This window comes from Orycteropus afer, unplaced genomic scaffold, assembly GCF_000298275.1.
Source record: "Orycteropus afer afer isolate SDZICR_OR568_19922 unplaced genomic scaffold, OryAfe1.0 scaffold00097, whole genome shotgun sequence".
Classification (NCBI taxonomy): domain Eukaryota; kingdom Metazoa; phylum Chordata; class Mammalia; order Tubulidentata; family Orycteropodidae; genus Orycteropus; species Orycteropus afer.
In genome coordinates, this window is record NW_006921684.1 from 6,405,436 (window position 1) to 6,428,099 (window position 22,664).

The following is a 22,664-nucleotide window of genomic DNA, read 5'->3' on the forward strand; positions in this document are numbered from 1 at the left end:
GTTAGCAGTCAAGTGCCTTAGGCACTATGCTACCAGAGCTCCTTTTCAACTCACTAATGCCTAGGATATCGATCTTTATGTGTTCCATTTCATTTTTGACAACTTCCAGTTTTCCTAGATTCATATTTCATGCATTCCATGTTCCAATTATTAATGGATGTTTGCAGTTGTTTCTCCTCAGTTTGAGTCGTGCCACATTAGCAGATGGCAGTCTCGAAAGCTTTATGTCAACCATATCAGTAAGGTTGGTTCTACTCTGATGATGCAGCGCTTTCCCAGTTGTATTTTGAGAGCCTTCCGACCTAAGGGGCTCAGCCTCCTGCACTGTATCAGACAGTGCTTCTGGGCTATTCATATAGTTGAGCAGTAATGTATCAGCGTTTCTCTGCTATTCATAAGGTTTTCCCTGGCCATTTCTTTGAGAAGTGGATGACCTCTTCCCTCTTCCTAGTTTGTCTCAGTCTGTAAGCTGTACACCTTGTGCAATCCCACTGGCATCTGAAACACAGGTGGCACAGCCTCAAACCTCACAGCAACATGCAAGCCACCACATTACTACAAACCAACAGACAAGTTTGTCTCCCTTAGCTGTTTGAACCCTCTCCACCCTCCCCTTACCTAGATCTGTGCTGCTGTTTGGTCTGTCATCCCCCAGCTTTTCTTGCCCCACTTCCTGCCTCTTGGGCTGGGGCCTCTGCCCCTTCCTTTACCTAGATCCCTGCCACTGCTCTGTCTGTTGTTCCCTGGCTTTTCTTCTCCTGCTTCCTTCCTCTTGAGGGTGGAACCTATGCCCCTCCCCTGACCTTGATCCCTTCCACTGCTCAGTCTGTTGTCCCCCTCTGGCTTTTCTTTCTCCAACTTCTTGCCTCTTGTGGTGGGGCCTTTGTCCCTCCCCTTACCTGGATTCCTGCCGCTGCTCAGTCTGTCAACCCCTGGCTTTTCTTTCCCCCTCCTTCTTGGCAGTAATGTAATATTAATTTTTTTTTTCTAGTGCTGCAGGTTCAAGCCAGAGACTGAATGCATTTCACTAGTACAGTGTACATTTATGTGCTGCCATAATTTTTTAAGATAATTATGTGTATAAAATCACTTATTATAAACCAAATAACAAAGACAAAGAGATGGATTTTTAGATGAGGAAATTTTTATAGAATATATCCATAGCCAATATTTCTTTTTATTGTGAAAAAAAAATTAGTAAATGTATTTACTGCATGAGAAACAGCCTAGTTACATAAGCATAAAATTATGAGGTTATGAGCATTGTTTAGTTTAATGAATGGTTTGGGACAGTAACTTACTGACAGTCTAACCTGCCCAAGTCTTTTAGTCCTTGACAGTTCTCTCAAACCTTTATATACTTGCCTCTGCCTTTCATAAGCAAATGTGACTTGAAGTAATAAACACAAGTCTAAAATTACAATTTTACTTAATCTCATTTCAGAAAAGTGAGGGAGAAGTCTATTTTCCTTTTGCTGCTTTGAGAAAATTAAAAAAAAAGTTGAGATGGCTTTCTGACTATTGCTAAAAGCTGGTATCTGAATGTTTTGTAATAAGGACAACGAACATACTCATGGAAAGAAGCCGTCAGTTAACTGTACTAGTGATGTTGATAAACCATCATCTTGAGCCTGCTTTATAGCAGTGCCCTTTTCATGAAATCTCTTCATTAACCAAGATAGAGAGTCAATTTGTGCTTTTCTCCATGAAAATAAATTGTGCCTGACAGTTAATCAGAGTTCTTAGGTGGCACAGTTGGTTAAGCACACAACTACTAGCTGAAAAGTTGGTGGTTTGAACCCAACCAGAGGCTCTTTGGAGGGCAGGCATGGTGATCTGCTTCTGAAAAGTCACAACCTTGAAAACCTTATAGAGCATTTCATAGGGTTGCCATGAGTCAAAATCAACCGGATGGCGACAAACAACAATAACAAACAGTTAATCGTGCTTTTACCTGCGTGTTGTTGTAATTAGGTGTCACTCCATCTCATTGAGGGTCTTTCTCTTTTTCGCTGACCCTTTACCAAGTATGATGTCCTTTACCAGAGACTGGTCTCTCCTGATAATATGTCCAAAGTAGGAGAGGTGAGTCTGGCCATCCTTGCTTCTAAGGAGCATTCTGGCTGTATGTACTTCATTCAAGACAGATTTATTTATTCTTCTGACAGCCCATGGTATGTTTCATATTCACCAACACCATAATTCAGATGCATCAATACTTCTTCAGTCTTCCTTATTCATTGTCCAGTTTTTGCATGCATAGAAGGCAATTAAAAATACCATGGCTTCAGTTAAGAACACCTTAGTCATCAAAGTGGCCTCTTTGCTTTTTAACATATTAAAGTTGTCACTGTGGTAGGTTGTAGTAGATATATGCCAAAAACAGTACATCATTTGATTTCTTGATTGTTGCTCCATGGACAGGTAAAGTAAAATCCTTGACAACTTCTGTTTTTCCTCCATTTATCATGATGTTATTTATTGGTCCAGTTGTGAAGTTATTTGTTACCTTTTTGTTGAGATTTAATCTATACTAAAGGCTATAATCTTTAATCTTCATCAGTAAATGCTTCCAGTCCCCTTTAATTTCAGCAAAAATGGTTGTGTCCAGAATGAACTGGTCTGCAGCCCTGCTTCTAGCCTCCTAAACTGTGAGAAAATAAATGGCTGTTCTTAAAAGTCACCTACTCAGGAGGAAACAGGAAGAGTGCTGTCACATTGTGGGGATTGAAGTTAATGTCACAAAACAAAATGTGTACTGTTGAATGGAAAAGCAATTTGCTCTGAAGACTTGCACCCAAATCATAATAACAAGTTATTTATATATAAAAAAGAATGGTTGTATCATCTGCATATTTCAGAATGTTAATGAATCTTCTTCCAATCCTGACCACATTCTTCATATATACTGAAGCTTCTTGAATTATTTGCTCAGCATACAGATTGAATAAATATGGTGAAAGTATACAACCCTGACCTACACCTTTCCTGATTTTAAACTACACAGTACGCTCTTGGTCTATGTACAGGTTCCACATGAGCACGATTAAGTGTTCTGTAATTCCCATTCTTCACAAAGTTATCCATAATTTGTTATGATTGACATAGTTGAATGCCTTTGCATAGTCAATAAAACACAGCAAACATCTTCTTGGTATTCTCTGCTTTTAGCTTGGATCCATCTGACACCATCAGTAATATCCCTTGTTCCATGCCCTCTTCTGAATCTGGCTCGAATTTCTGACAGTTCCCTATTGATGTACTGCTGCAACCGTTTTTGTACTATCTTCAGGAAAATTTTACTTGCATGTGATATTAATGACATTATTTGATATTTTGCACGTTCTGTTGAATCACCTTTCTTTGGAATAGGCACAAATATGGATCTCTTCCAGTTGGTTGGCCAGATAGCTGTCTTCCAGATATCTTGGCATAAATGAGTGAGAACTTGCAGTGTTACATCCATGTTTTGAAATACTTCAATTGGTATTCTGTCAGTTCCTGAAGCCTTGTTTTTCTCTAATGCCTTCAGTGCAGCTAAGACTTCTTCCTTCAGTACCATCAGTTCTTGTTCATATGCTACCTCCTGAAATGGTTGAATGTCAACTAGTTCTTTTGGTACAATGACTGTATTCCATCTATCTGCTTTGATGTTTCCTGCATTGTTCAATATTTTGCCTATAGACTCCTTCAGTATTCCAGCTAGAGGCTTGAATTTTTTCTTCAGTTCTTTCAGCTTGAAAAATACTTGAGTGCATTTTTTACCTTTTGATTTTCTAACTCCAGGTCTTTGCACATTTCATTATAATACTTTACTTTGTCTTCTTGAGCCACCTTTTGAAATCTTCTGTTCAGTTCTTTTATGTAACCATTTCTTCTATTCGCTTTAGCTACTCTCCATTCAAGAGCAAGTTTGAGTCTCTTCTGACATCATTTTGTTTTTTTCTTTCTTTATTGGCTTTTTAATGACCTTTTACTTTCTTAATGTTTGATATCATCTCACGTTGATGCCCTTGATGTCATCCCACAACTCATCTAGTCTTTGGTCATTAGTATTTAATGTGTCAAATCTGTTTTTGAGATGGTCTCCAAATTCAAGCGGGATATTCTCAAGGTCATACTTTGGCTTTTGTGGACTTGTGGTGCTGACACTATATCAAACAATGTTTCAAGACTATTCATAAAGTTTTCTAGTAATATATCAGATAGTAATTCACTATTATTCATAAGGTTTTCACTGGCCAGTTCTTTGAGAAGTGGATGGCCTGTTGCTTCTTCTAAGTCTGTCTTAGTCTGCAAGCTCTCCTGAAACCTGTCCACCATGGGTGACCATGCTGATATTTGAAATAACGGCGGCATAGCCTCCAGCCTTACAGCAATATGTAAGCCGCCACTGTGTGACAAACTGACAGACAAGTGTGGCATTTGCATATTATGAATGTGTTTATATATGGATCTTACCAGAATTCTGGCAAATTTCGTTCTATTCACTTCTCTTTTTTTTGCATTAGTCTTGCGTTTTTCTCCGTAGTTGGACCCCTTTCATGTGAATGCAACTTTTTTTTTTCCCTTGCAACAGAAGATATGTAACAGTAATTTGCTGTTTCAGTCATTTTTATGTGTACAGTTCAGTGATGTTTATCACATTTACCATGTTTGTAACTATCACCACTAAAGCAACTTATTTTTCACATTGTTTTTCTCCTTCTCTGAAAAACTCTTAAGTTAGAAATCTTGGCTACGTGTTCTGAGAAAGCAGCAAACAAGTCCAAATCAGTGGCACTGGCTTGTTCTTTTTTTAAAAGTAGATCAGTGTGCTCGGAACACATTTGTTTAGACATTAAACATAGATACTCTGTCAGAAATAGCATTTTTAAGCTTAAATGACATTCTTCGGTATTGTTCTACATTTTCATCTGGATAAAAGTATCCTTGAAGGTATGGAGCTCTCTTATTTCCTTCTTACTTTTAAGTCTTGGTTAAGAAAGTACTAAAATCTGAAAGGACTATTGTCATTGAATTGTTAACATCATTATAGTGCTTTTTTGCTTCCCCGTCCACCTCTGCCTTCAATTTATCTTTATTTTCCTCACTTTCATCAGGAATCAAGTTAAATTTGGCTCATAATTTTTGTGTCTGCACCTGTTTCTATATGTGTACATATTTTTTTCATTTTGCAAAGAAAATCTTCCTGTTATTGTGGTATGTATCTTTTAAAACTGCTGATGTTCATTCTGCAATAATTTCATAGTCCAGTTGACTGTGCCTTTGGATAATATGGGAAGAGGGATAAGCTCTGTTTTTTTCATGGTCAATAGATATTCTGTGATGTAACTTTTTTGTGTTTATTCTGTTTTTTCAGGTGAAAAAATTAATGTTTTTGTTGTGAACATCAAGATGCTATTAAATGGCACTCTGCAAGTCCAAATGAAAATTAATTATGGCATCTGTAAAATATTCATACAACCACTATTCTACTTCACTTAGTCAGATTCAAAATATTTTGATTGTTTCATGGATCCTGTAAACATCAATCACAAAGTTTCATCTAGTAGATAATTGTAGGTGCAGTTGAGGAAATACTTTTGTAAAGCCCATTAATAGGCCATGCCATTATGAACCTCTTATTTTCCACTGTTATTCTTCCAAAGGTATAAAATAATTACTGGAAAGCCTTCTGGTGCAATATCTGGAGTACAAAAAGCAGAAAATGGACCAATTGACTGGAGTGGAGATATGCCTGTCTCTTGTAGTCTATCTAGGTAAGTGTTGTTGTTGTTGTTGTTGTTATGTGCGTCAAGTCGGCCCCGACTCATAGCAACCCCTCCTTGGGTTTCCGAGGCAGTATCACTACGGAAGTAGGATTGCCCAACCTTCCTTCCGAGGAGTGGCTGGTGGGTTTGAACCACCAGCCTTCTGGTTAGCAGTCAAGCGCCTTAGGCACTATGCTACCAGAGCTCCCATCTAGGTAAGTATGTGTAGCTAATTCTCTTTTTGCATTTTGATGTTTGTTGACTAAAATCACAGATATTCAAATATTAAAGTATAGAGTTTTGGGGGCTTTTTTCTTTTTTTTTTTTTTTTAAAAAAAAGATGTTATTAAAGCATGTTGTGAGTGAATTTTGCTTTTGTGGTGAGGTAAAAATTTATTCTGATCTATATAAATTTTACCAGATCTTTCTTATGACAAGGACATACTTATTTGAGATTGCTAGTATCTGGTCTTAGAACTTCTGCCTAATTTCAGCTCAGGACCTTGGTATCTTTTATAATGACCTTTAAACTGACCATAAATAATGATATAGAAATGAGTAGATTTCTCAACTGGCATTCTAAAAAGCAAATACTGAAGAAATTTAATATTATCTTCATTTTTGAAAAGTGTTCAAATTATTCAAAAGGTGAAAATAGCAGTTTTCTAGTACTTTTTTCAGCATCTCAAAGGTTCATATGGGTCTTTGTTATTTTAGTAGGCAGTATCAGAATAATTATATTATCAGGTAAAAATCTATTGTCATTAAGGAAGAATTAAAGTGAAATAAATTTAAAGTAAGTAAATTATTTTAGATTTCCCTCTGGAAATACACCCGAGATGCTTGTTGGCATTCAGAATTTGTGCTTCCTGAATTAACTTCCGTTTTTTCCTGAGTGGGGTGGTTATACAATCATCAGTGTACATATCCATCTATAATAAGTTGTGAGTGCTTTTTGTATAACTGTGAACATATAAATAAATATTTAAGCAAAGTAATCACACGTTACTTGTTTTATATATTGAGTTTTGTAAATATTTGTTTACACCAAGAGTTTTACTGCTAGAATAATTTGAAAACCATTATTCTTTTAACATAGTATTTTTTGTTGTTGTTTATTAAAAAAAAAAAATTCGAAAAAAGAAACTGTGCCATACAACTAGAATTACCAAGAGAAATTCATTGTGTTGAGGAATAGAAATTTAACATTTAACAGGATGGAAAATCTAACTCTACTGGCTTAAGTGAAATAGATTAAGGAAATAGATTAGAAATAGAAATTCACAGCTCACCTGAATCCTAGGACTCTGACTGTATCATTAAGACTTGGTCTCTTTCCATTTTTCAGATCTGCTTTTCTCTGATTTCTCTTCTTAGTCATTCAGGCTCTTTCCTAGCAGCCACAGGATGGTTGCTGCCATTTCAAGATGCAAATTTTACAGCTTTGAAAATCCTGTGGAAAGAAAAACTTTCTTTCCTAGTAGTTTTAGCAAAGATTTCTGGGTTGATTCTCATTGGACTAACTTATACTACCACCACCTTCAATTAATTGTAATAACCATGGGCTGCCAATGTCACACTCAGGGAATGGCGTTACAGAGTGGGGAGCTGTGGATTGTTTTACCAACATGAGGAAGAATGGGTACCTATTAGGCAAAAATAAAAAATACCCACTACATACTTTAATAAATATAAATCTAGTAACTGTTGACAAGGAATTATTTCCACTCTCTGTTACTTAGTCAATTTTTTTTAACACGATTTAATATCTGTAATTGGGAGTATATTTGAGCATGCTGTATAATTCTGGTGAAAGCATGAGAAAGAATTGAGGTCTTCCATTCATATTTTTAAAATGCTTATTAGTCAAAAATTGTTCCTTGTTGAATTGGCGCCAGTTGATTGCAAGATTACTATTTTGATTTTACTTCGTAAAGTAGTACACTAAAAAAGGCATATAAATTCAGCATACAAAATTAGATATTGGAGAGCCATATTAAAAAGACATTAAAGCCCGCTTTATGCTGAAATCAAACCATGATTTCTTATCCTTATGATCATAAGATTTTTATCAACCAATTTCACATAAATAGCCATGTATGTACAATATTATAATTTGATTGAAAAGTGAAGAAACTCAGGAAGAAATCAAAGAAAATAATCAGTAAAAGATAAGTTAACAAAAATGCTGTAACCACTGATTCAATGGAAAGTGATATTAAATCACGGTTACCTGGCTTTCTGAAAAGTTGGCAGATTTTTAAAATTTTTGACTCATCTAATTTAATGATAGTAATAACAGTTCCTCTTATGTGTTGGTAATATTTTATTTCATTCACTCTTTAGTAATTTTTTTCAATATTATTTTAGGGGTCTGCAAGTTCTACTTACCCCTGTTCTTGCAAACATCCTTGAGGCAGATCAGGAAAAGTGTTGGGGTTTTGATCAGTTTTTTGCAGAAACTAGTGATATACTTCACCGAATGATAATTCATGTTTTTTCGCTACAACAAATGACAGCTCATAAGATTTATATTCATGGCTATAATACGTAAGTACCTTTTGTATTTTCTTATATCAAAACATCGTGTTATATAATGAAAACCTTGATAAGTTAGGAGAGGAAATGGAAGACACCTCAGTTTTACCACAAGGAACCACTTCCCAGTAAGGAAATTATGTTTTTGTTCTTAGTATATTTCTCTTCACTTGTCTTTGATTTAAAAGGATTATTTTCTATTTTTTTTTAAATTTACAGTTATATTAGCTTATTTTTAAACTACAAGCTTATAATACTATTTTCATTACTGTACCTTATCTCAAATTACTTAATCACATAACCACAAGTAGCATCTACTAATAAATGGAGTGGTTTTGTTTTGAGTACTATTGTATCTTTATAAAAATATTAAAGCATAAATTTAGGATTAGTATAATTTTTATGCAAATATGACATAAAAATAATTAATGGGTTCTAAATGTATATGGAATGGTTTGTTTTACTTGCAAGCATATTACCACAAATCTACCCATAGAACCAAATACCCCTACACATATACACACACACATTGAGTATTCTGGGAGTGATATTGTACTATAGTTATGCACCTATAGTGCATAGTTCTCATTGGGGGAAACTAAGTGAAGAGTATATGGTATTTCTCTGCATTGTTTCTTAAAACTGCATGTGACTCTATAATGGTCTCAAAACAAAATGTTAAAAAAGAAAAAAATTACACCTATTCTATATGCCATAATTTCTGTTTTGACAGAATTTCAAACAACAGTTCTGATACCTCATAAAACTCATTAAAAGAGACTTTTGCTAGTGCTTTACTAAGATATAAAATCAATTAGACAAAATAATATGTAAAGTACATTATTTATCTTTATTTTGGTATATGATAAAACCAAAACTACACTCACTTTCATTGAGTCTTTTCTGACTCATAGGGACCCCCACTGGGTTTCTGAAGCTGTAAATCTTTACGGAAGTAGATTGCCCTGTCTTCCTTCTGCAGAGTAGCTGGTGGGTTTGAACCGCAGACCTTCTGGTTAACAGTCAAGTCCACTATGCCACCAGAGCTCCTTTTAGTATATAATAGGCCTGAATAAATATTCATGTTAGGTATTTGTCATTATTTTCATTTTAAAAGCATACTTGAACATAAAAAACCTACCTAAGGCTGATCCAAATCATGAGGCTTATGGCAGACCAGGCTTTTCGTTAGATGGCATTGCTGCTGAAACATTTCTTTGATTTCATAGATGTATTTAGGGGAATCTGACTTTCCCCTCAGAGAATCATTTTTAAAATTCCAAGTCTTATTAATTTGTCTAATAAGCATTAAATAGTAATGTTTCAAGTACTGTTTCAATTCTTTACATATTTGTTATTTAATCTTCACAATTCTGTGAAGTACTATTGTCATTCCTTCCCTCTGTGCACAGAAAAGTTAAGTAAGGTAATACAGCAAATAAGTGGAAGAACTGGGATTTAAACTCAGGTGAAAAAGACCCTCAATGAGAGGGTCAAGCCTTGCAGTGATTGTGAGGATGGTGCAGGACCAGGCAGTGTTTCGTCCTCTCATTTTTAGGGTCATTATAAGTCAGAGCTGACTTGACAATATCTAACAACAACAGCAACAGTCTGACTCCAAGGTCATAACCTCTGCTGTGTTGACTCTTCATTATGAAATATTAAGAATACTTTATATTGTACAAGTATCCAAATATAAAGAAATATTTTAGAATTGATTGCTCTGTACACAGGTGGTACGGAACTTTTAGTTTCATTAATTTACAAACAAAGTAGTGTATATATAGACTAAACATGCTCTTAGAAATACACTTCAAAATTGATAATGTAGCACTCATGATTGGAAAAAAAAAAGGGATGGGGCTTTTTAAGTCTCAGCTATTCCCAATTATATTGTCCTATTGGATTTTTCCATATAGTGCTACTGTATTTCATGAACTGCTGTATAAACAAACCAAAATTATTTCTTCAAATCAAGAACTTATCTATGAAGGACGTCGCTTAGTTCTAGAACCTGGAAGACTGGCACAACACTTCCCTAAAACTACTGAGGGAAATCCCATCTTCGTAGTAAGCCGGGAACCTCTGAGCACCATAGGATTAATATATGAAAAAAGTAAGTTGAAATTTTTCTCATTGTTTGTCCTACTAGCTGGTAAAAAATAATCCTGAGATTGTAAAAAGGTTTGTGATCTTCATAAAGTTGTTTGGTGATGACATTAGAATTTTCATAATTATTAATTATTAATTTTATAAACTAGTTGAAAGAGAGTAGTAGTGAAATTGAAAGGCCTCATAGCTACAAAATTTGGCTTCAAATATTTTGTTTCATTAAATGGTGAAGCATTTTGTGCATTTTACTGTAGTGTTCTACTTTTAGTACTTTGCTAACAATCAGAATCATATTTCAGCAAATAGTTTTTGTGTGCCCACTGTGCCAGACTTTGGATTCTAAGAGCAGTTAGATCTCCATTTTTGGAATCTTTTACATTAATAATTCTACTCAGGGGAAAATACATTACCCAGATTTTTAAATTTCTGTTTGGATCATTAAGATTTGATTTAGATTTGAAGAGAAGTATTGAGCTTGTTATGTTAGAATATATTTTAAAAAAGGAAACCACCTAGAAATATTGCAGTCAGTTTGTTAGCGAATGAACACTATTGTTTCTAGTTGGTTTTCTTAACATGAAAAATACAAAAATGAGTTTTTTCAGTAATATTTGACTTAGAAATCTTATTTGCTATATAAAAGGTAAAGTTAACTTACTAAATTTATTTTCTCATTTTAAGTATTTAATTTCATATTTTATTTTACATTTCAGTTTCTCTCCCTAAAGTGCATCCACGTTATGATTTAGATGGAGATGCTAGTATGGCTAAGGTTAGTATTTAATTGGATTACTTTGTAAAAATCTGAACTAAAATTATCAATAGTGGAAGCAATATAAAGTATCATTTTATATGCTTGTGCTATACAGGACATTATTCATTTAAATTGTTTTCTTTCCTATCTTAATTATTTGTGTGTGTGTGTGTTTACATCCTACCCTTCCTTGAATTTGCCATACAAAAATTCTGTTGAGACAGGGCCTGTTTAATTAATGTTAAGGATAAAATATTTATTGCCACTGTATCTATCCTTAGCTTCTTGAAATTAGTGGTTTATTATGTTTTTAATTAACCTGATAGAACTGCATAAACTTAAAAATTTTTGTGTAAAAGTTTTTCTTACACTGTACTACAATTAGACCCAAATACTGACCTTTTCTATTTCTTCACTAGGCAGTAACAGGGGTTGTATGTTATGCCTGTAGAACCGCCAGTACCCTATTGCTTTACCAGGAATTAATGCGGAAGGGAATACGATGGCTGATGTAAGTAATAGATTGAAAACTGATTTTCACATAAAACCAGAAAAACCAAAGTCATGGCTGTCAAGTCAATTCCAACTCACGGTGACCCTATAGGACAGAGTAGAACTGCCCATAGGGTTTCTAAGGCTGTAATCTTTACAGAAGCAGACTGCCATCTCTTTCTGCAGAACCGCTGGTAGGTTCAGATTACCAAACTTTCAGTTAGCAGCCTAGCGCTTTAACCACTGTGCCACCAAGGATCTTTTAATCTTCACAGAGACCTCACTGAGTAGCTGATACTCATACCATCTCTGACACTTTACCTTTTCAGTAGGGTCAGGTGTTGGATTTTTATTTTTATACATTTCTTTCACAATTAGTTTGTAAAATATTTTAGCAGCTGCTTTTTCATTTTGATTCCCTCAGAATCTTGTGAAACAGGACAAATAGAATCCGAATTTACAAACATATACTACACTATACAGTGTGGTGGCACATGGGCTCCTTTTCTAAAGAGCTCAGCTTGGTTGTCATTTTTCTGTCTTGGAAGGCTTTGGCATTGTTGTAATTCAGTATAATCTGTTCTTCTTTCTAGATTTTAAGTTCTCATAATCCTCCTCTGTTTCCTATTTATTTTCCATCTTTCCCCAAATGAAGTATATACTGACTTTTTTTTTTTTTTTAGCAATGTTATTGATATACATATACAATTCACCCATATAAAATATATATGCATATTCGGTTCATCCATTTAAAGTATATAGTACATACCCAAACCACAATAAAAAAAAATAATAATAAAGTGTAAGTACAAAAAAAAAGAAAAGAGATTTTTCATATGTTCAGAGGTTGTACAGCTTCACCATTATCTAATTTTGGAAAATTTTCATTACCTTGAAAAGAAATCCTGTACCTCTTAGTGTTCACGCTTTCCCTTCCAAGCATTCCAGGTCGTTTCCCCACCACCACCACCACCACCAAGCCTAAAGCCAGTTATGCTTCATCTACTTTCTACTGCTGGATTTGCCTATTCTAGACATTTCATGTATATCACATCATACAGTGAGTACACCACTCACCTTAACAAGCTGTTTAAAAGCTAATTTTTGAACTAAATAACTTAATATAGTTTTCTAGGTCAGAATATTTCACCACTTGTATGTCAAGTTTGTCATACTGTGGTGGCTTGTGTGTGGCTGTGAGGCTGGAGGCTATGCTACCAGTATTTCAAATACCAGCAGGATCACCCATGGTAGACAGGTTTTGTGGAGTTTCCAGGCTCAGAAGAAGAAAGGGGCCATCCACTTCTCAAAGAATTGGCCCGTAAAAACCTTATGAATAACAGTGAAACACTGTCTGATATATTACTGGAAAGCATTATGAATAGCCATGAAACAATGTCCAGTGTAGTGCAGGAAGATGAGCCTTTCGGGTCAGAAGACACTCAAAATGCTACTGAGGAAGAGCTACCTCCTCAAGGTAGAGCCATCCTTAATGATGTAGATCGAGTAAAGCTTTCAGGACCTCCATTTGCTGATGTGGCATGATTCAAAATGGGAAGAAAGCTGCAAACATCCATTAATAATCAAAATATGGAATGTACAAAGTACAAATCTAGGAAAATTGGAAGTTGTCAGAAATGAAATGGAACACATAAAGATTGATATCCTACGCATTAGTGAGCTGAAATGGACTGGTTTTGGCCATTTTGAATCAGACAACCATGTGTCGTCTATGCCAAGAATGACAAATTGAAGAAGAATGGCATGGCATTCATCATCACAAAGAATGTTTCAAGATCTATCCTGAAATACAGTGCTGTCAGTGATAGGATAATAACCATATGCCCATAAGGAAGACCAGTTAATAACTACTGTTACTCAAATTAATGCACCAGACACCAAAGCCAAAGATGAGGAAATTGAAGATTTTTACCAACTTCATTTGAAAATGACCAAATATACAATCAAGAATTGTTGAGTACCTGGTGATTGGAACACAAAAGTTGGAAACAAAGAAGAATCACTAGTAGTTGGAAAATAGGGCCTTGGTGGTAGAAATAGCATTGGGGATCACATGATAGAATTTTGCAAGACCAATGACTTATTCATTGCAAATAAGTTTTTTCAACAACACAAATGGCAGCTATACAAGTGGACTTCACTAGGTGGAGTACAAAGGAATCAGATAGACTGCACCTGTGGAAAGAGGCAATGGAAGAGCTCAATATCTTCAGCCAAAACAAGGCCAGTAGCTGACTGGAACAGACCATCAGTTGCTCATATGCAAATTCAAGTTGAACCTGAGGACAATTAAAACAAGTCCAGGAGAGCCAAACTATGACATTGATTTTAGAGACCATCTAAAGAATAGATTAGATGCATTGAACACCAATGACCGAAAACCAGAGGAATTGTGAGATTACACCAAAAACATCATCCATGAAGAAAGCAGAAGGTCATTAAAAAGACAGGAAAGGAAGAAAAGACCAAAATGGATGTCCGAAGAGACTCAAACTTGCCCTTGAACAGACAATAGCTAAAGCAAATGAAAGAAATGGCAAGATAAAAGCTGAACAGAAGATTTCAAAGAGTAGCTCAAGAAGACAGAGTCAGTTATTGTAGTGAAATGTGCAAAGATCTGGAATTAGAAAACCAAAAGAGAAGAACACGCTCAGCATTTCTGAAGCTGAAAGAACTGAAGAAAAAATTCAAGCCTCAAGTTGCAATATTGAAAAATTTTGTGGGCAAAATATTGAATGATACAGGAAATATCAAAAGAAGATGGAAGGAATACACAGAGTCACTGTACCAAAAAGAATTGGTCCATGTTCATCCATTTCAAGAGGTGGCATATGATCAAGAACCAGTGGTATTGAAGGAAGAAGTTGAAGCTGCACTGAAGGAATTGATGAAGAAATTGGTGGAATACCCATTGAGATGTTTCAGCAAACATGCTGCACTGGAGGCTCTCATTTGATTATGCCAAAGGATTTGGAAGACAGATACCTAGACAACTGACTGAAAAAGATCCATATTTCTACCATTCCAAAGAAAGGTGATCCCACAGAATGTGGAAATTATTGAACAATATCATTAATATCACAAGTAAGTAAAACCTTGCTGAGGGACAAACAAATCTGTCTTAGAAGGAGTAAATCAGGAATGCTCCCTAGAAGTGAGAATGGCCAGACTTCATCACTTGTTTGGACATGTTTTCAGAAGTGACCAGTCCCTGGATAAAGCTATCACACTTGGTAAAATAGGTCTGTGAAAAAGGGAAAAACCTTCAATGACATGTATTGACACAGTGGCTGCAGCAGTGGGTTCACGCATAGCTATGATTGTGAGGATGGTGCAGGACCAGGCAGTGTTTCCTTCTGTTGTGCATAGGGTTACTCTGAGTAGGTACTGACTTGATGGCACCTAACCACAACAACATCTATTTAATTCAAAAATGGTTGCAGCAGTATATTGACAGAGAACTTCCAGAAATCCAGCTGGATTCAGAAGAGGACGTGGAACAAGGGATATCACTGCTGATGTCAGATCGATCTTGGCTGAAAGTGAAGAATACTAGAAAGATGTTTACTTGTGTTTTATTGACTATACAGAAGCATTCGATTGTGTGGATCTTAACAAATTATGGATAACATTGAGAAGAATTGGAATTCCAGAACACTTCATTTGCTCATCAGCAATCTGTACATAAACCAGGAGGCTGTTGTTCAAACAGAACAAGGGTACTGCATTGTTTAAAATCAGGAAGGGAGTGTGCAAGGGTTGTATCCTTTCACCATACTTACTCAATCTATATGATGAGCAAATAATCCAGGAAGCTGGACTGTGTGAAGATTAGTGTGTCATCAGGATTGGAGGAAGACTTATTAACAACTTGTAATATGTAGACAGCACCACTTGTTTGCTGAAAGTGAGCATGACTTAAAGCACTTAGTGATGAAAATTAAAGATTAAAGTCTGCAGTATGGACCACATCCCGATATAAAATGAAAATTGTCACAACTAGATCAATAAGCAGCATCACAATAAATGGAGAAAAGATTGACGTTTTTAAAGATTTCATATTACTTGGTACCACAATCACCACCAATAGAAGCAGTAGCCAAGGCATCAGATGACATATTGCACTGGGCAAATCTGCTTAAAAGACCTCTCTAGAATACTGAAGAGCAAAGATGTCTCCTTGAAGACTCACTCACTCACTGCTGTCAAGTTGGATTCGACTCATAGTGACCCCTCCTTGGGTTTCCGAGGCAGTATCACTACGGAAGTAGATTGCCCCAGTGTGCCTAACCCAAGCCAGGGTATTTTCAGTCGCCTCATGTGTGTGAAAGCTGGACAATGAATAAGGAAGAATGAAGAGTTGATGCTTTTAAGGTGTGGTAACGGTGAAGAATGCTGAAAGTACCATGGACCGCCAGAAGAAATTAACAAATCTGTCCTGGAAGAAATGCAGCTGGAATGCTCCTTGGAAGTGAGAATGGCCAGACTTCATCTCACCTCTACTTTGGTCATGTTGTCAGAAGGAACCATTCCTTGGAGAAGGATATCATGCTTGGTAAAGTGAAGGATCAGTGAAAAAGGTGAAGGCCCTCACTGAGATGGATTGACACGGTGGCTACAACAATGGGCTCAGGTGTGGCAAGGATTGTGAGGCTGGCGCAAGACTGGGCAATGTTTCATTCTGTTGTACATAGGGTCGCTATGAGTCCAAACCCACTCGAAATCATGTAACAACAGGTCAGAATATTGATCATCTAGTTAAGTGTTCTCTCTCAAAAGTGACTTTAAGAAATGTTTTGTTGGTGAATATGACCTTGACCTTTTCTTTTTCTTTTGTGATCTATAAACATCATCTTTCCATTTGATAAAAGTGGAGAATAAATTAATTTCTTTCAAGAATCATATTTCTAGTTCCACACAGCATCATTTGAAACTTTTGAATTTTGTATACACATATCGAAGGCCTTTTGGCTAAGAGATGCTAACACGTGTGTCCTCTGGGCTCACCTCACTGGTCATAGTGCCTTAGGCTTTAATGTTCGTGACAATTTATGTATACTCGCTTCACACCCATCCTTTCCTTCAAGAACATATGTGAAGCATTTTATCATTCTTGTTCTTCTGCTGCTGCTTTTAAAAAGAGAAAATAATGAGGTTCTTCTTTTTTTCTTCTGTTCCCTTTATGTGAAACCCATAAATTTGTTCTTAAAATATTGTCCTGTATGACTATGTATCTAGTTTGTAACCCTGTACATTTCTGTTCCCATTAAGAAGCCTTCTTATTTTTAGTAAATAGTTCCTGGGAAAATAAAAATACCAGCTCTATATATTTCCATCAAAAACCAAACCAAACTCATTGCCATTGAGTCTATCCGACTCATAGCAACCTACCCTTGAATTTTTGAGGCAGTATCACTACAGAAGTAGATTGGCCAATCTTCCTGTCAAGGAGTGGCTACTGGGTTTGAACCACCAGCCTTCTGGTTAGCAGTCAAATGCCTTAGGCACTATGCCACTAGAGCTCCTATTTATTTCCACAGGATTGCTATTAACAGCTTTCATTTTCTCTTGCTGTTATTATCTATTCCAGTTACTGATCACTCATCCATAATTTTTTTTTTTTTTGCTTTATTATTAAGTCATGAGAAAAATAAGTCGTTACTGATCCATGATTTTTTTTTTTTTTTTTGCTTTATTGATTATTAAGTCATGAGAAAAATAAGTCATTAGTGTAGACCTGAGTTGGTAATATTTTAGAATTCATGAGTATTCTTTGTTTTGTTTATATAAGCTTTAAAAATGTAAATATCAATTTTAATTCATGGACTCTGCAAAAACTGGCCCCAGCCTTTAGTTTGTTGACCCCTAGTGCAAACAAAGGGAGCTCTGGTAGCATAGTGCCTAAAGCACTTGACTGCTAACTAGAAGGCTGGTGGTTCAAACCCACCAGCCACTCCTCGGAAGGAAGATGAGGCAATCTGCTTCTGTATTGATACTGCCTTGGAAACCCAAGGAGGGGTCGCTATGAGTTGGGTCCAACTCAACAGCACATAACAACAACAGTGCAAACGAAAAACGTTTCAACTATATAATATATATGTCACCCTTCTTCAAAGTTGGTTTACAGTATAACTCTGACAGCATTGTACTATGTATGTTGTTGTTGTTGTTGTTATGTGCCATCGAGTCGGCCCCGACTCATAGCGACCCCTCCTTGGGTTTTCGAGGCAGTATCACTACAGAAGTAGGATTGCCCAACCGTCCTTCTGAGGAGTGGCTGGTGGGTTTGAACCGCCAGCCTTCTTGTTAGCAGTTAAGTGCCTTCGGCACTATGCTACCAGAGCTCCTGTACTATGTATAGTGAAGATTAATTCTGGTAGTGTGAAATGTAATGCTATACACTTTTAATTGCATGATTATAGATATTTTTTCTTAATATAATTTTAATTCCTTGGATTTCTAAACTGTGAATCTAAAAAATAGTAATTATTTATTAAATTGTAAGTGCCCTAGATAAGTATAAGGGAGCTCTGATAGCGTAGTACCTAAGGCACTTGACTGCTAACCAGAAGGCTGGTGGTTCAAACCTATCAGCCACTCCTCGGAAGGAAGATGGGGCAATCTACTTACTTCCGTAGCGATACTGCCTCGGAAACCCAAGGAGGGGTCGCTATGGATGCTACATAACAACAACAACAGATAAGTATAAAAGTTATAGAAATGTTTTTAATACTCCAGAATCCCAAAAAGTATGAGTTGCCTTTCATAATATATCAAGAATGTTACTATAAAATGTATTCCAACGGTAATATAGCAGTGTACTTAGTGATAGAAAAAAGGAAAATAAATAATTCCTTAAGTGAACTAATAGAAATAATAATATTTTTCAGTGAATTAATTAAAGATGACTATAATGAAGCTGTTCACAAAAAGACAGAAGTTGTGATTACATTGGACTTCTGCATCAGAAATATTGACAAAACTGTAAAAGTGTGAGTAGATTACTTCCTTACTAGTAATGGTTAAGATATTAACTGTTCCGTTTATGCTCGTGGAAATGTTTGTACTAAATTATAGAATCTGTGATCATTTATAAATTTACAATGAGGAGCAGCCTTAGCTCAGTGGTTACTTCATCACAAAAGTAAAAACTTCATTTCTCAGTAAGAAATGAACACTCTGTTTGGCTTTTTTCCCCTTCCCTTTAAGAAGGAAAAAGTAATCTGCAGTAAAAACATCTCATGTTTACCTTGCAAAACAGAAACTCTGAATAAGAAAATATAAAACCTGTAATCCACAAAGGAAGAGGTATTCTGGAAATACTTTTTCGTGGTATTTTCATAACTTTAGTCATCAACTGATGACTAAATTAGTTTACTCTGATTTATTAATCTTATCTCTGAGGATGTCTTGAAACAATATTTTAAACTTCCCTCCTCTTAGGTTATATTATTTGCACTATAGAAGAAATATAATAAATGAAATCAGTATTTACTATTGACCTCCATTAATAAATGCTGAAATCTAGTATTTTTACTATTATCCTGGCATACAGCTGTTTGAAATTAATTTGCCTTTTCCATTTTATCCCTTGATCTGCAAAATTATAAGTAGAGGAATATTAAAGTTCCTGCTTTAGGAAGACTTAAAGGTTTTTTGGAATCTATTGTGGCTTATAAGCTTTGCATCAATTTTTTATTCTTAAAATGCCTATGATAATAAAAACTCAAATATAACATATAAAACATCTTTTAAAATCTATATATTCATTATACTCATTTAATTTTTTATTGACTTATTTTTTTATTTTACTTATAATTGACTTATTTTTCATACAGATATGAAAAGTTGATGCAGATCAACTTAGAAGCAGCAGAGCTAGGTGAAATTTCAGATATACACACCAAATTGTTAAGAGTAAGTATTTACAAAATTATAAAAATCATAGGCTCATAATCTGATCTTTCGCTGGCAAGATTAGATCTAAGATCTCCTAGAGAGATGATTCAGCTAACGGTCTCCAGAGAAAAAGTAGCCTTTCCCACCTTCAGGAACTTCTTACAAACTTAAATACCCTTATAGCCATAAAATTCTTTAAAATACCTCTAAATGCCTGCTGTACTTCAAACTCTTTCTCTTTTTCTCTTTTCTTAAATCTATAATGCTGTTGTATTTTTGCTTAATATATTTAGATATCCTTGGCATAATATAGCATGTTATGTGTTTGTCTTAAATGTGGCAACTAAAGCAAGTTTATAAGTGTAATTTAACTTGCAGAGTGCTTAAGTTTGCTTAGACATAGAAACAAGTCTAGAAATTATCAGATCTTTTGTAAAATAAAAAGTAAGAACAGAAATATTTGAGTTCCTTGGGCAATTTTGTAACTAGAAAAAGAATTCAGGACATAAGTCTCTACTGAAAAATACAATAGCTTTTCAGGTAGTCTCTGCATCTATTGTTGAAATACAGTGTAATATAAGGAATTATGTATTGTGAGAGCTGAATTACTAATCCCAGCTCTGCCGCTCCTTATCAAGCTGACCCTGACTGGCTACTTAAGTGAGGCTTACAATTCTTTGCCGCCTCGGGTTTTTTCCCTTGAAAATGGACAGTGTCTTTCCCTGCTCATCTCACAGGTGGTTGTAATAATTAAGTGACATAAATTAAAGTGCTGAAGGAAGATCGGGCAATCTACTTCCGTAGTGATACCACCCCTGAAACCCAAGGAGGGGTCGTTATGAGTCGGCTCCAACTTGACAGCACATAACAACAACAACATAATTATGTGAGCTTTTGGTATTTGAAGTATTCTTTCATACAGTGAATATGACTTTATGATGTTTATTTCCTCTTCTTTTCCAATTTAGGCTGATTTTTAATTGCTTCTTTTCCTCGGAGTTGGTGGTGGTGGTGTTATGTGCCATCAAGTCAGACCCGACTCATAGCGACCCCTCCTTGGGTTTCCGAGGCAGTATCACTACGGAAGTAGATTGCCCCATCTTCCTTCCGAGGAGTGGCTGGTGGATATGAACTGCCAGCCTTCTGGTTAGCAGTCAAGTGCCTTAGGCACTACACTACCAGAGCTTCCTTCCTCGTAGTTAGATCTCCTAAAATAGTGTTCTTCTGATGAATCATGAATAACTAGTAGGTTTTGACACTTAGTGCATTGTAATCAGCAATTTATTTTAAAAATGGAGTAGAATAGCTATGTTGTTGTTGTTGTTATGTGCCGTCGAGTCGGACCCGACTCATAGCGACCCCTCCTTGGGTTGCCGAGGCAGTATCACTATGGAAGTAGATTGCCCAGCCTTCCTTCCGAGGAGTGGCTGGTGGGTTTGAACTGCCAGCCTTCTGGTTAGCAGTCAAGTGCCTTAGGCATATGCTACCAGAGCTCCCAGAATAGCTATAGAAGATGCCAAAATGCATTACATGTAATAAGGAAAGTACTGCTTCATGAAACTTTTTACTGTTATGTATATACATTTAAATGTTACAGAATTAAAACTTGAATTTCTTTCTATAGATCATGGTCAAAACATTGACAAACACTGTGATATAATAAACCTGTTAAAAGTCAGAGAAATAAGAAATAGCCTTCCCTAATATTTGTGTGTACATAAATATGGGAGCTGTTTTATTGTAAGTGTTTGGTATTCTTTCTCTGCTTTTGATCTGTTGGCTTCTAGGCTTAATGGACACTTGTATCCCGCTTCAGTGGAGCACTTTGAATTAAATTGTTTTCTTTGGAGAGCACAAAGTGTTTCTCACATACTTTTATGATGTTTATGTGAGACTTAGATTTCTTATGAAAATTGAAGCATGAAGTGATTAAATAGCATAAAATCAATCATGAATCAATAGTTTCTGACTTCAGACCAATTATTTTTCACTAGATTTTATTGTTTTACTTCATAACCTGTTGAGATGTTATGACTTTTCCTGTTGAAGATCTTAAATTTTTTTTCTACCATAAAAGTAAAATTTATAAGTAGATAAAATGTCACATATGCCTACAACCCAAAAAATGACTATCAAAGTTTTGTTCAGTGTCCTAGACCAGCATTCTCAGCCCCACATGGAAACTTAACAGAAATGCAAAGTACTTGACCCCACCTCAGAATTACGGCTGAATCAGAACCCTGGGGGTGGGTCACAACAGCAAGTGTTTTTATAAATTGTCCACATGATTCTGATGATGCTAAAATTTTGAGAACCACTGTTTTACAGTCTTCTTCTTTCATACATATTAAATGATTGTATTACTTTATGAACATCTGATTTTTAATTTTTTGTATAACATTATAGTATAGAAAGTTTTTTGTACTACTTTTTTTAATAGACATAATATGTCAGCCAAGAGAGTTATTATAGTGTACTTACTATTCCCCTGTTGTTGGTTTTTCGGATTGTTTGCTTTTTTTCACTCTTCTCTGTTATGCTGCAAGAAATAATTTTGTTCATAAAATATTTTCCGTATTTTGAAGTAATACATAACGTATTCTAAACATCAATGTTAAAAGAGGCCATAAAAAGGAAGATAACATACTTGACTATATAAAATTTTAAATTTTCTATGTGAAAATAAAGACAGGAATCAACCAGCCCCAGGCCTATTAGCCTGGCAGAATTATCCAAGACCACACAAGGCTGCACTAATGTTCATCCTCACTGTAAAATGTATGTGCCCTGGATTTGGAAGAAAAAAAATACTGCAAACTTGAAATACATTTTAAATTTAAAACAATCAGCTATGGAAACTTGTTGAGACATGGTTATTCTAAAGTACCTTTAGTCTTTAAGAATAGACAGATGGCACATGACTAGCTTCCCTTTCAAGTGTAGCTAAAGATAGCAGGTAGCATAAACTGTAGTGCAAAGATAACTAAATCCCAAAGATCTAACAGAAGTAATGCTGATGTTGCAAGAACTGCTGGAAACCTAATGAGGTTTAATGCTGATTACTTTTCATTGTTTAAGGGGAAAAGCCTTGGGAT

General features: G+C 35.5%; 1 protein-coding gene across 1 annotated transcript in view; it reads left to right on the top strand.

Annotated features, from left to right (window-relative positions):
- Window positions 1-22,664, top strand: part of TBK1 (TANK binding kinase 1) — a 173,214-nt gene that overhangs the window by 47,075 nt on the left and 103,475 nt on the right. The window contains exons 7-13 of the mRNA XM_007942735.2: window positions 5,652-5,762; window positions 8,124-8,303; window positions 10,211-10,407; window positions 11,117-11,175; window positions 11,577-11,668; window positions 18,561-18,662; window positions 19,509-19,587. Of these exons, the coding sequence (XP_007940926.2) occupies window positions 5,652-5,762; window positions 8,124-8,303; window positions 10,211-10,407; window positions 11,117-11,175; window positions 11,577-11,668; window positions 18,561-18,662; window positions 19,509-19,587 (820 nt within the window). The remainder of the gene's footprint in view (window positions 1-5,651; window positions 5,763-8,123; window positions 8,304-10,210; window positions 10,408-11,116; window positions 11,176-11,576; window positions 11,669-18,560; window positions 18,663-19,508; window positions 19,588-22,664) is intronic.